Source organism: Apodemus sylvaticus, chromosome 8 (genome assembly GCF_947179515.1).
Source record: "Apodemus sylvaticus chromosome 8, mApoSyl1.1, whole genome shotgun sequence".
NCBI lineage: Eukaryota > Metazoa > Chordata > Mammalia > Rodentia > Muridae > Apodemus > Apodemus sylvaticus.
In genome coordinates, this window is record NC_067479.1 from 5,742,389 (window position 1) to 5,755,140 (window position 12,752).

Sequence of the window (12,752 nt, forward strand, 5' to 3'; positions counted from 1 at the left end):
TAAATTTCACCCCTATAACATTTATGGATTTTTCCCCTTCTTTTTCTATTCAGCTGCAATCTTTTGAAGCAGCACCTCTCCACCTGGGCCTTCCAAGGGGCTGAGAGTCAGGATCACACTTCTGCATCATCCAAACGCAAATGCGACAGGCCTGAGATGCTACAGGAGACCACAGATGGCTGCAGGAGACCACTGAATGCTGGGGGCCGGGGAAGCGAGGTCCAATCCTCAGAACCAGCCAGAGAGCAGGGAAAGCGCACTGATAGAAAAATCACAGCCTGCGCCAGCCTTTGTAAGTAATTTCTCAGGCCTGTTCTCGCTCCTGCTTCCCCCTGGTGATTCTAACAGGAAAGCTGGCCCTCATCCAGGGGTCCCTGACCGCTGGGCTGGGGCAGCTCCAGCCAGTGATAGATTGGTCTGGAAGGCCGGGCTCCCCCAGACCAGGAGGGCGACCCTCCAAGGATCCTCGCGGCCGCCGGATGCCGGCGTCCACCCGAGGGCTGTCCCGGACTGCGCCCCTGGACCTCGCCGGCCACGCATGCGCACGCCCACGACCGGCGGAGTAACGGACTGCAGCTCCCCCCACCGGAAGTGGGCAGCGGAGCACCGGGAGGAGCAGACCCTAGCGTGGCGTCTCGCGCTTCCCTCAGCGCGCCATGGCGCGGGCCAGAGCCGCGAAGGGTCTGCGGCTGCTCCTGCGCTCCGTCGTGCTGTGGCTCGCCCTGCTCGGCTCCAGCACGGCGACTGCGTCCAAGGCGGTGACCGCCCACTTAGCTGCGAAGTGGCCCGAGACCCCGCTGCTGCTGGAGGCCAGGTGGGTGCCCAGGCCCGGCGAGCGCTGCGGCCGGGGAGTGGCTGCGGGCGGAGGGACCCTGCATCCCTAGGACACCCCTCCGGCAAGATGCTGCTCAGGCCTCGCGTCTCAGGGTCCGCTCACTGCCCCGCGTCCCCTCGGATCAGAGTCCCCTCATATCCGGAGCCCGCCCAGTCCTGAAGCCACTCCGAGGCGTTCTCCCGCCAGACCCCAGCATCCCCTTAGATCTGCAGTCCTCTGGAGCGAGCCCGCGCCCCCTCAGCATCAGGAGCCGCACACTCCATCCCCTCAGACCCGGAGGCTCTCTGGTCAGGTGGCTTCCTGTCCCTTCGCGCGCCCCGCCACCCTGAGCATCACTGCTTTCCATAGTCACTGCACAACTCTGCCCCTTACTCACCCCACCTTCCCCACGCGCCTACGAGTTTTAAAACTTATGTGTCCCAGGTTCATTCGTGCTCCTGCACATCTTGTTGACTTGGAAGACGGGATGTGGCATTTAGTGCAAGCGCTTATGAAAGGTTCTAGTCAGCAGATAGCGCTTTGGAGCACAATTTTGTCTCATATCCAAAATTAACAGTGGAGAAGGCAGCTTCTCAGTTACACCTTCCTCCCCAAATATCTCATTCAATGTTATTCATTCTGTGAAGTTACCTTGTAGAAAGCAGACATAGGTACTAGCTTTTGTTCTTTCGTCATCCAGCAAACAGAAATAGCAATCCTGCTTCTGGCCCATCCTTGTAATCCCTGAGGATTACATGAGTTTGTGGCTAGTCTGAAGTTACAGAAGGGAAACTTTGTCTCAGTTTTAGTTCTTTCATATTGAGCATAAGCAGTTTTGTAACTTTTTTTATGCATTTACAAGACAACATCCCATGGTTCCAAAAAAATAAAGGAAAAATTCATCACTATATTACATTGCCTTTATTTTGATGGTACATAGAGTTTAAGATTTTAGCTCAAACATGTCTGCTTCCTCTTACCCACACTGCCTCCTGGTAGTGCTTGCACCAGACCCCACACCTACTCCCCATCAGTCAATATTTTTTATTATTTATTTCTTCTCTCCTTAACTATCTGAACAGCAATTCCCCCCCCCAACCTCCTCTCTCCCTAAATCTCTCTGTTTTCCTTCAGAAAATAGCAGTCTTCTTAGGGATGTCAACAGAACATGGCATAACAGGTTACAGTAACACTAGCCACAAAAGACAGGATGAGGCAACACAATAAGAGGGAAAGAGCCCTAAGACAAGAGGTAGAACTAGCTGTTGTTATTTTGAAGAATGAATAGTCTTGAATAAGATATTGGTAAAAACGTGGGTATTGGAAATTAGTTATGGGAAGGGTTCAAAAGGAATGTATTGTTGGAAGTAAGAGGAATGGTGAGTCTTATTATACGCTGACAGTTGTGGCTAACTTAGGTTCAGCCGCGTGTGGACAGCTGTCACAGCTACCTGAGGAGATTTTCAAGAGGTATCTCCAAGATGCCACCTTGTAGCGCTTTCTGCACTGGCTGCAGCACAAAGAGACAAATGAGCCGTGCGGAAATGAGCTACACTTCATGTCTGGAAATGTTCTCAGACTGTTTATATTGGAAAGGATGTGAGAATTATAAAACTATATCAATGTGATCCAGAGAGATGGCCAAGGCCAGGAAGGGCTATGCCTTTTGCTCAATATAGAGAGGCGACTCCTGGATATATTCAGCCACTTCAACTGCAGCTGTCTTAGATGGCAATTCCAGAATACTTACAAAACTGTCTAGAGCAGGGTTATGGTGAGAAAAATAAGTATAATCAAATACTGTCTTATTAATGGATCATACCTTTACCTGTAGCTACTGTCTTAGTCAGGTTTTCTATTCCTGCACAAACATCATGACCAAGAAGCAAGTTGGGGAGGAAAGGGTTTATTCAGCTTACACTTCCACATTGCTGTTCATCACCAAAGGAAGTCAGGACTGGAACTCAAGCAGGTCAGGAAGCAGGAGCTGATGCAGAGGCCATGGAGGGATGCTGCTTACTGGCTTGATTCCCCTGGCTTGCTCAGCTTGCTTTCTTATAGAAGCCAGGACCACCAGCCTAGAGATGGTACCATCCACAAGGGGCCCTCCCCCCTGATCACTAATTGAGAAAATGTCCCACAGCTGGATCTCATAGAGGCACTTCCCCAACTGAAGCCCCTTTCTCTGTGATAACTCCAGCCTGTGTCAATTTGGCACACAAAACCAGCCAGTACAGCTACACAGTGCAGGTTGTGTATACCACATCTCATTCCTAAATAGTCTAAAACCCAAAAGTTGTTAATGTGAACATGACTCAAAGTGGAAAATTCTATACCTGATCTTATGGGACAGTAGCAAAATACAAGTGTACTAAAAATATTGTATAAAGTTATCTATAAGTTATGTATATGTAAAACAAATGAATTATGTATTTAGGGTTTGGTCTCTTCCCCAAAATAAGCATTCTGCATAATCAAAGATTCTAAAACCTAGGAAAGTGTGAACTGCTTATGTGCCCAGGTATATTTAAGCTGTGTGTTACTATTTGACCAACTGAATATTAAACTTACCCCTTATTTAAAGTCCTGTACCATCCCCAACTTTTTTTTATATCCTATATAGCATGTCTCTACTTTTTTTTTTTTTTTTTGGATTTGGTTTTTTCGAGACAGGGTTTCTCTGTATAGCCCTGGCTGTCCTGGAACTCACCCTGTAGACCAGGCTGGCCTCGAACTCAGAAATCCACTGCCTCTGCCTCCCAGAGTGCTGGGATTACAGGCGTGTGCCACCACTGCCTGGCTCTACTTTTAAATCTTTTACTTTTTGTTTTTAAGTCATCATTAAGATGGACATTTAAAGATGTTTTCACTCTCTTCTAAACTGGAGTAAATAATACTTCATTTTATCTATATGTCCTTGATTAGCTTTGACTCCCCTCTCCCCAGAAACTCTTGAAAAGTGGAGGATTATTTGGGATTTAAGCTGGAAGACTTGTACAATTTAATAGTTTCCTGTTCATTTTTATATTAGGGGTATGGGGTTGGGGTTTTTTTGGTTGTTTTTGTTTTGTTTTTTTTGATTTTTTGGTTTTTTGAGACAGGTTTTCTCTGTGTAGCCCTGGCTGTCCTGGAACTCACTTTGTAGACCAGTGTAGCCTTGAACTTAGAAATTCGCCTGCCTCTGCCTCCCAAGCGCTAGGATTAAAGGTGTGCGCTACCACCGCCCAGCAGTGATTTGTTTTAAGTAATATTGTCCATGTAAATAAGCAGTAAGTAAAATTACTACTTTGGCTTCAGAACTACTTGGTTTTTTTAAAAAATTTTTTCATTATATTTTTTATTATATATTTTTATTTTCTATATTCTTTGTTTACATTCCAAATGATTTCCCCTTTCCCAGATCCCTCCTCCCCATATGTCCCATAAACCTTCTTCTCTCCATCCCTTCTCCAATCACCTCCCCCTTTTTTCTCTGTCCTGATACTCCCCTCCAATGCTAGATCAATCCTTTCCAGGATCAGGACCCTCTCCTTACTTCTTCATGGGAGTCATTTATTATGCTAATTTTGCCTTGGGTATTCAGAGCTTCTGGGCTAATTAATATCCACTTATCAGAGATTGCATTCCATGTGTATTCTTTTGTGATTGTGTTACCTCACTTAGAATGATATTTTCCAGATCCAACCATTTACCTAAAAATTTCATGAATTCATTGTTTTTAAATGCTGAGTAGTATTTCATTGTGTAAATATACCATATTTTCTGTATCCATTTCTCCATTAAGGGACATCTGGGTTCTTTCCAGCTTCTGGCTATTATAAATAAGGCTGCTATGAACTCAATGGAGCATGTGTCTTTATTGCATGCCGGGGAATCTGTTGGTTATATGCCCAGGAGAGGTATAGCAGGGTCCTCCGGAAGTGTCATGTCCAGTTTTCTGAGGAACCGCCAGACTGATTTCCAAAGTGGTTGTACCATCTTACAACCCCACCAGCAGTGGACAAATGTTCCTCTTTCTCCACATCCTCGCCAACACCTACTGTCTCCTGAGTTTTTAACCTTAGCCATTCTGACTGGTGTGAGGTGAAATCTCAGGGTTGTTTTGATTTGCATTTCCCTAATGACTAATGATGTTGAGCATTTCTTAAGGTGCTTCTCAGCCATCCGAATTTCATCAGGTGAAAATTCTTTGTTTAGATCTGTACCCCATTTTAATGGGGTTATTTGGTTCCCTGGGGTCTAACTTCTTGAGTTCTTTGAATATATTGGATATTAGCCCTCTATCATATGTAGGGTTGGTGAAAATCTTTTCCCAATTTGTTGGTTGCCTTTTGGTCCTTTTGACAGTGTCCTTTGCCTTACAGAAAATTTGTAATTTTATGAGGTCCCATTTGTCAATTCTTGATCTTAGAGCATAAGCTATTGGTATTCTATTCAGGAACTTTTTCCCTGTGCCCATGTCCTCAAGGGTTTTCCCCAGTTTCTTTTCTATTAGTTTCAGTGTGTCTGATTTTACGTGGAGGTCCTTGATCCACTTGGAGTTGAGTTTATAAAGTGCAAGGAGATAAGAATGGATCAATTCGCATTCTGCTGCATGCTGACCTCCAGCACCATTTGTTGAAAAGGCTATCTTTTTTCCACTGGATGTTTTCCGCTCCTTTGCCGAAGATCAAGTGACCATAGGTGTGTGGATTCGTTTCTGGGTCTTCAGTTCTATTCCATTGGTCCACTTGCCTGTCACTGTGCCAGTACCATGCAGTTTTTAACACTATTGCTCTGTCGTATTGCTTGAGGTCTGGGATACTGATTCCCCCATAAGTTCTTTTCCTGTTGAGAATAGTTTTAGCTATCCTGGGTTTTTTTGTTATTCCAGATGAATTTGAAAATTGCTTTTTCTAACTCTATGAAGAACTGAGTTGGGATTTTGATGGGGATTGCGTTGAATCTGTAGATTGCTTTTGGCAAGATGGCCATTTTAACTATATTAATCCTGCCAATCCACGAGCATGGAAGATTTTTCCATTTTCTGAGGTCTTCTATTTCCTTCTTCAGAGACCTGAAGTTCTTGTCATATAGATCTTTCATTTGTTTGGTTAGAGGCACACCAAGATATTTTATATTGTTTGTGGCTGTTGTGAAGGGTGTCATTTCCCTAACTTCTTTCTCAGCCTGCTTATCCTTTGAGTATAGGAAGGCAACTGATTTGCTTGAGTTGATTTTATAACCAGCCACTTTGCTGAAGTTGTTTATCAGCTGTAGGAGTTCTCTGGTGGAGGTTTTTGGGTCACTTAAATAGACTATCATGTCATCTGCAAATAGTGATAATTTGACTTCTTCCTTTCCGATTTGTATTCCTTTGACCTCCTTATGTTGTCTAATTGCTCTAGCTAGAACTTCAAGTACTATATTGAAAAGATATAGTATTGAAGAGAGAGGACAGTCTTATCTAGTCCCTGATTTTAGTGGGATTGCTTCAAGTTTCTCTCCATTTAGTTTGATGTTGGCTACCGGTTTGCTGTATATTGCTTTAACTATGTTTAGGTATAGGCCTTGAATTCCTGTTCTTTCCAAGACTTTAAGCATGAAAGGATGCTGAATTTTGTCAAATGCTTTTTCAGCATCTAATGAAATGATCATATGGTTTTTTTCTTTGAGTTTGTTTCTGTAGTGGATTGCATTGATGGATTTCCTTATATTGAACCATCCCTGCATCCCTGGGATGAAATCTACTTGATCATGGTAAATGATCGTTTAATGTGTTCTTGGACTCGGTTGGCAAGAATTTTATTAAGTATTTTTGCACCGATATTCATAAGGGAAATTGGCCAGAAGTACTCTTTCTTTGTTTGTTCTTTGTGTGGTTTTGGTATCAGCGTAATTGTGGCTTCATAGAATGAGTTGGGTAGTGTTCCTTCTGTTTCTATTTTGTGGAATAGTTTAAAGAGTGTTGGTGTTAGGTCTTCTATGAAGGTCTGATAGAATTCTGCACTGAAGCCATCTGGTCCCATGCTCTTTTTGGTTGGGAGACTTTCTATGACTCCTTTCATTTCTTTAGGGGTTATGGAACTGTTTAGATGATCTATTTGATCCTGATTTAATTTTGGTGTCTGATATCTTTCTAGGAAACTGTCCATTTCCTCCAGATTCTCCAATTGTGTTGAGTATAGGCTTTTGTAGTAGGATCTAATGATTTTTTGAATATCCTCAGTTTCTGTTGTTATATCTCCCTTTTCATTTCTAATTTTGTTAATCTGGATACTGTCTTTGTGCCCTTTGGTTAGTCTGGCTAAGGGTTTATCTATCTTGTTGATTTTCTCAAAGATCCAGCTCCTGGTTTTGTTGATTCTTTGTATGGTTCTCTTTGTTTCTACTTGATTGATTTCAGCCCTGAGTTTGATGATTTCCTGCCTTCTACTCCTCCTGTGTGAAATAGCTTCTTTTTGTTCCAGGGCTTTCAGGTGTGTGGTTAAGCTGTTAGTGTATGCTCTCTCCATTTTCTTTTTGGAGGCACTCAGGGCTATGAGTTTTCCTCTTAGTACTGCTTTCATTGTGTCCCATAGATTTGGGTATGTTGTGTCTTCATTTTCCTTAAATTCTAAAAAGTCTTTGATTTCTTTCTTTATTTCTTTCTTGACCAAGGTATCATTGAGTAGAATATTGTTCAGTTTCCATGTGTATGTGGGTTTTCTGTTGTTTTTGTTGCTATTGAAGACCACTTTTACTCCATAGTGATCTGTTAGGAGGCATGAGATTATTTTGATCTTTTTATATTGTTGAGGTCTGTCTTGTGACCAATTATATGATCGATTTTGGAGAAGGTACCATGAGAAAAAAGTATATTCTTTTGCTTTAGGATAAAATGTTATATATATATATATATATATATATATATATATATATATATATATATATATATATATATATCAACTCTAATTGGTCCAAAGTCCAAAGCTTCAATTGGTTTCACTGTGCCCCTGTTCAGTTTCTGTTTTCCTGATCGGTCCATTGAGGAAAGTGCAGTGTTGAAGTCACCCACAATTATTGTGTTAGGTGCAATGTGTGCTTTGAGCTTTAGTAAAGTTTCTTTTATGAATGAGGGTGCCCTTGTATTTGGATATAGATGTTCAGGATTGAGAGTTCTTCTTGGTGGATTTTTCCTTTGACCAGCAAGAAGTGTCCCTCAGAGTCTCTTTTGATTACTGTAGGTTGAAAGTCAATTTTATCTGATATTAGAATAGCTACTCCAGCTTGTTTCCTGGGACCATTTGCTTGTAAAATTGTCTTCCAGCCTTTTACTCTAAGGTAGTGTTTGTCTTGGACACTGAGGTGTCCTGTATGCAGCAAAATGTAGGGTCCTGTTTACGTATCCAGTCGGTTAGTCTATGTCTTTTTATTGGGGCATTGAGCCCATTGATGTTAAGAGATATTAAGGAATAGTGATTATTACTTCCTGTCATTTTTGATGTTATTTTTGTTTTAATTTGATTGGTTATCTTCTTTTGGGGTTGATGAAAGAAGGTTACTATCTTGCTTTTTCCAGGATGAAGTTTCCCTCCTTGTATTGGTGTTTTCCTCCTATTATCTTTTATAGGGCTAGGTTTGTGGAAAGATATTGGGTAAACTTGGTTTTGTCATGGAATATCTTAGTTTCTCCATCTATGATGATTGAGAGTTTTGCTGGGTATAGTAGTTTTGGCTGGCATTTGTGTTCTCTTAAAGTCTGCATGAGATCTTCCCAGGATCTTCTAGCTTTCATAGTCTCTGGTAAGAAGTCTGGTGTGATTCTGATAGGTCTTCCTTTATATGTTACTTGGCCTTTTCTCTTACTGCCTTTCATATTCTTTCTTTGTTTATTACTTTTGGGGTTTTGATTATGATGTGACGGGAAGTATTTCTATTCTGGTCCAGTCTGTTTGGAGTTCTGTAGCCTTCTTGTATATTCATGGGCATCTCTCTCTTTAGGTTAGGGAAGGTTTCTTCCATAATTTTATTGAAGATATTTGCTGGCCCTTTAAGTTGTAAATCTTCACTCTCATCTATGCCTATAATCCTTAGGTTTGGTCTTCTCATTCTGTCCTGGATTTCCTGGATGTTTTGGGTTACAAGCTTTTGCATTTTGCATTTTCTTTAACTGTTGAATCCATGGTTTCTATGGTATCTTCAGCATCTGAGATTCTCTCTTCTATCTCTTGTATTCTGTTGTTGATATTTGCATCTATGGCCCCTGATTTCTTCCCAAGGTTTTCTATCTCCAAAGTTGTCTCCCTTTGTGATTTCTTAGTTTTTTCTACTTCTGATTTTAGATCCTGGATGGTTTTGCTCAGCTCCTTCACTTGCTTGTTTGTGTTTTCCTGTAATTCTTTAAGAGATTTTTGTGTTTCCTCTTTCATGACCTCAGCCTGTTGACCAAAGTTCTCCTGTATTTCTTTAAGTGATTTTTGCATTTCCTCCTTATTGGCTTCTGTATTCTCCTGAATTTCTTTCAATGATTTTTGTGTTTCCCTTGTAAGGGCTTCTAACTTTTGATCCATTTTCTCCTGAATTTCTTTAAGAGATTTTTTTATGTCCTTCATGTGTTCCTGTAACAGCATCCTGACCAGTGATTTTAAATCCAAATCTTGTTTTTCTGGTGTGTTGGGATATCCAGGACATGCTGTTAATGAAGAATTGGGTTCAGATGCTGCCATATTGCCTTGATTTCTGTTAGTAACATTCCTACGTTTGCCTTTTGCAATCTAGTTCTCACTGGTGTTAGTTGGTCTTATTGTCAATGCTGGACTCACCAGTGCAAACTGCCTCTTCCTAGCTGGCCTCCGGGTACACAACTGGCCTCTTGTACTGCCTGGAGACTGGGTGCTGTGGCCCAGACTGTTCCAGATCTGGAGGCGGAGACCTGAAGTCTCCTGCCAGAAGCCTCAGGACTGGATCTTCCGTTCTGCAGGGCGGGACTCTGGTTTTTATTTTTTTAATATAATAATATTTTTATTCTTTGATAATTTCATATATACAGTGAATTCTGGCCATGGATCTACCCACTGTTACCCCATATCGTACTGGACCACCCTCCTCACCACTCATGTCCCCTCGATTTTTTTTAAAAAAAGTAACCCTGTAGGCTTAGATTTTTCAAAATCTATTTTAATTATTGTTCTTGAACACCTCAACCTCCCTTTTAGCCCACCTGCCACCAAAGGTAGGGGAAGAAAGGTGAGGAGGAACCTGTTGTGGACCTGTGTAGAAATAGTTCTTTGGGACAGTTCCAATCTTTGTTGTCAGCAGCCCAGTCCACTAGCAAACAGCAAGCACGAATCAACAATGGCACCCCAGTCCACTTGGCAAAAACGAAACATCAATCAGCAGCAGTGGCTCGATCCAGAAGAAACCTTCAGGCCCAGTAGATCTGTGGATGTGGCAAGAAGCAGTCAGAACACCATCAGAAGCTCGTTGGTGTGTTTCGCTCCATGAAGTCAGGACAACTTATAATCAGCAAAGAATGTAAGAGTATTGTCAGGGAAGACCATCACCCACTCTCTGCTGGGTTGTACTTATACTCTATCTATCATCACACACCTCTCAAGCTTCCACTCCAGGAAAACATCGCGTGCCCTTTTACCAGGCGAGTTCTGGACAAGCATCATGGCTGTTCTCACCAAAACATCTTCTCCTAAGACAGTTTCCAGAAAAAAATATCACATGATACAACTGAGTCTACTGAGAAACCAGAAATTTCCACTTCTTAACCCGCTGAGTATAATTAGTGCTACCTACCAGGAGTGATACCCTCAAATAAAGCTGATTCTCCTTTCTCTAGAAGCCGTCAGTTAACTGCTAATAGCTTCTCAGCGTGGGTGGGGGCCTTATGAGTGTGCCCTGAGCTTTCAGGGAAGTGGTGCAGTATGGTCTCTTGAGGGATGAACACCCCACAGACACGTCCTCTTTACACTTTGGCCAGGTTTGAGTCGTTGTATTAATTTCCCTCCAGTGCTCAGAGCTTCTCAGTTGAGGGTCTGAGAGCTGCATTAACCTGAGGGTGGAAAAGTTCTTAGAAGGCAGCTTGGTATGTCCATCCCTCTAACATCCCCTCAGGTGGGCTTCCCAGAGTGCATAGCACCAGACACGAGCTCCCTCCTGCCTGTGTGCCTCAGGCCCAATCAGAACACAGGTGATTACTCACACACACACACACACACACACACACACACATGTTCTCACCACCCAGGCTGGTCACCATTGTAGTGTGGACACACAGACAGTTAAGACTGTTGATGAGTTTTTTCCTCAAACGGTCTGTGGTAGTTTGATTTCTTCGTGTCTTCTGGTCGTTAGCAATCTGCTACTATATATGACTTTTATATAGTATTTATAGAACCATTTTTGTTAATGAACAATAAATGATCATTATATTTACTATTTACCTTTAATGTTCTCATTTTTTCTTACCTTATTGATATTTTAGGAAGAAAAAAAACAAATTACATATTTCTAAGAAGTTAATAATGATAAGGAATTTATTTCCATATAGTGTTACAGTAAATGAATATCAGTAATTTAATATTATTTTTGGAGGTTTGTCATAAAGTATTATTTTGTTCTATAGCGTAGTTTATAGTATCTATTTTTTTTTGTTTTCATCTATTTAAACAGCGAATTTATGGCAGAAGAAAGTAATGAAAAGTTTTGGCAGTTTGTGGAAACAGTAAGAGAATTAGCAGTTTATAAGCAAACAGGTAAGTGATGTGCACATTTATACTTATTACATGCATTAGGTAATAATTAAATACAAACACCAATTGGGTTAGTAAATCTGAACGTTGAATCTGAAGGTTGGGCGGGCAGTTCTGTTGGGGGAGTTCTTGCCTAGTGTGCAAGCAGCCCAGACTTGGCTCACCAGCATTACCAAAGAAAGAGGCACTGTGGTGCGCCCTTGTGATCTTATCACCTGTGATGCAAAGGGTTGAGAAGATCGAGTCATTCTTGGCTCAATACTGAGTCAAATGTCAACCTGGGCGGCATGAGACCTTGTCTCAAAACAAGGAAAGAGGAAAGCCCTCTCTAAACGTGAAAAGATGTTTCGGTGAAAACTGCACTGCCTATTTTTTTAATGTTTTTTTTTATTCAATATATTTTTTAATTTACATTTCAAATTATTTTCCCTTTCCTGGCTCCCCACTCCCCGAAAGTCCCATAAGCCCTCTTCCCTCCCCCTGTTCCCCCATCCACCCCTTCCCACTTCCCTGTTCTGGTTTTGCCCTACACTGCTGCACTGAGCCTTTCCAGAACCAAGGGCCACTCCTCCATTCTTCTTGGACATCATTTGATATGTGGATGTCAGCTTGACACGAGCTAAAAATCATTTCTACAGAGAGAACCTTAGTTGAGAAAATGCCCCAACTCAAATAAATTTGTGGGCAAGCCTGTGATACATACACCTAGTAAGTGATTGAATGTTACCCAGTAATATTCTGGGTTATACCAGCCTTGGGCATGTGTTCCTGGGTATAGATGAAAACAGGCTGGGGTTGTGCATGGTGGTTGAAGTTGTCCTGATTGACATAGTATACTTACGGCAGCCTAGGCTATGTAACAGGAGGAGGAGGAGGAGGAGGGAGAGAGGGAGGGAGGGAGGGAGGACAAGTCTGTAAGCGGCCCTTGTCCATGGTCTGTCCCATGGACTCTACTCCAGTCCCTGCCTCCAGGGTCCTGCCCAAATTCTTGTCCTGACTTCCCTTTGTGGAGGACTGTGATTAGGACATGTAAACTGAAATAAACTATTTCCTACCTGAGTTGCTTTGGTCATTTTATTTTATCACAGCAATAGAAATGCTAAGAAACTATTGTAAGCATTTTTTAAAAAAATATAATGCCACGATGGCCCAGTAAAAGTCTGTAAAAATGATATTTTACAGACAGAGGCGAAAGAAAGAATGTCTCCTGGGAA

General features: G+C 42.0%; 1 protein-coding gene across 1 annotated transcript in view; it reads left to right on the top strand.

The window, feature by feature from the left end:
• The first annotated feature begins 612 nt into the window (after positions 1-612).
• The window catches only part of Uggt2 (UDP-glucose glycoprotein glucosyltransferase 2), a 177,479-nt gene continuing 165,339 nt past the window's right edge, over positions 613-12,752 (top strand). Inside the window, exons 1-2 of the mRNA XM_052190641.1 lie at positions 613-814; positions 11,459-11,541. Coding sequence (XP_052046601.1) covers positions 657-814; positions 11,459-11,541 — 241 coding nt within the window. The 5' untranslated portion in view covers positions 613-656. The remainder of the gene's footprint in view (positions 815-11,458; positions 11,542-12,752) is intronic.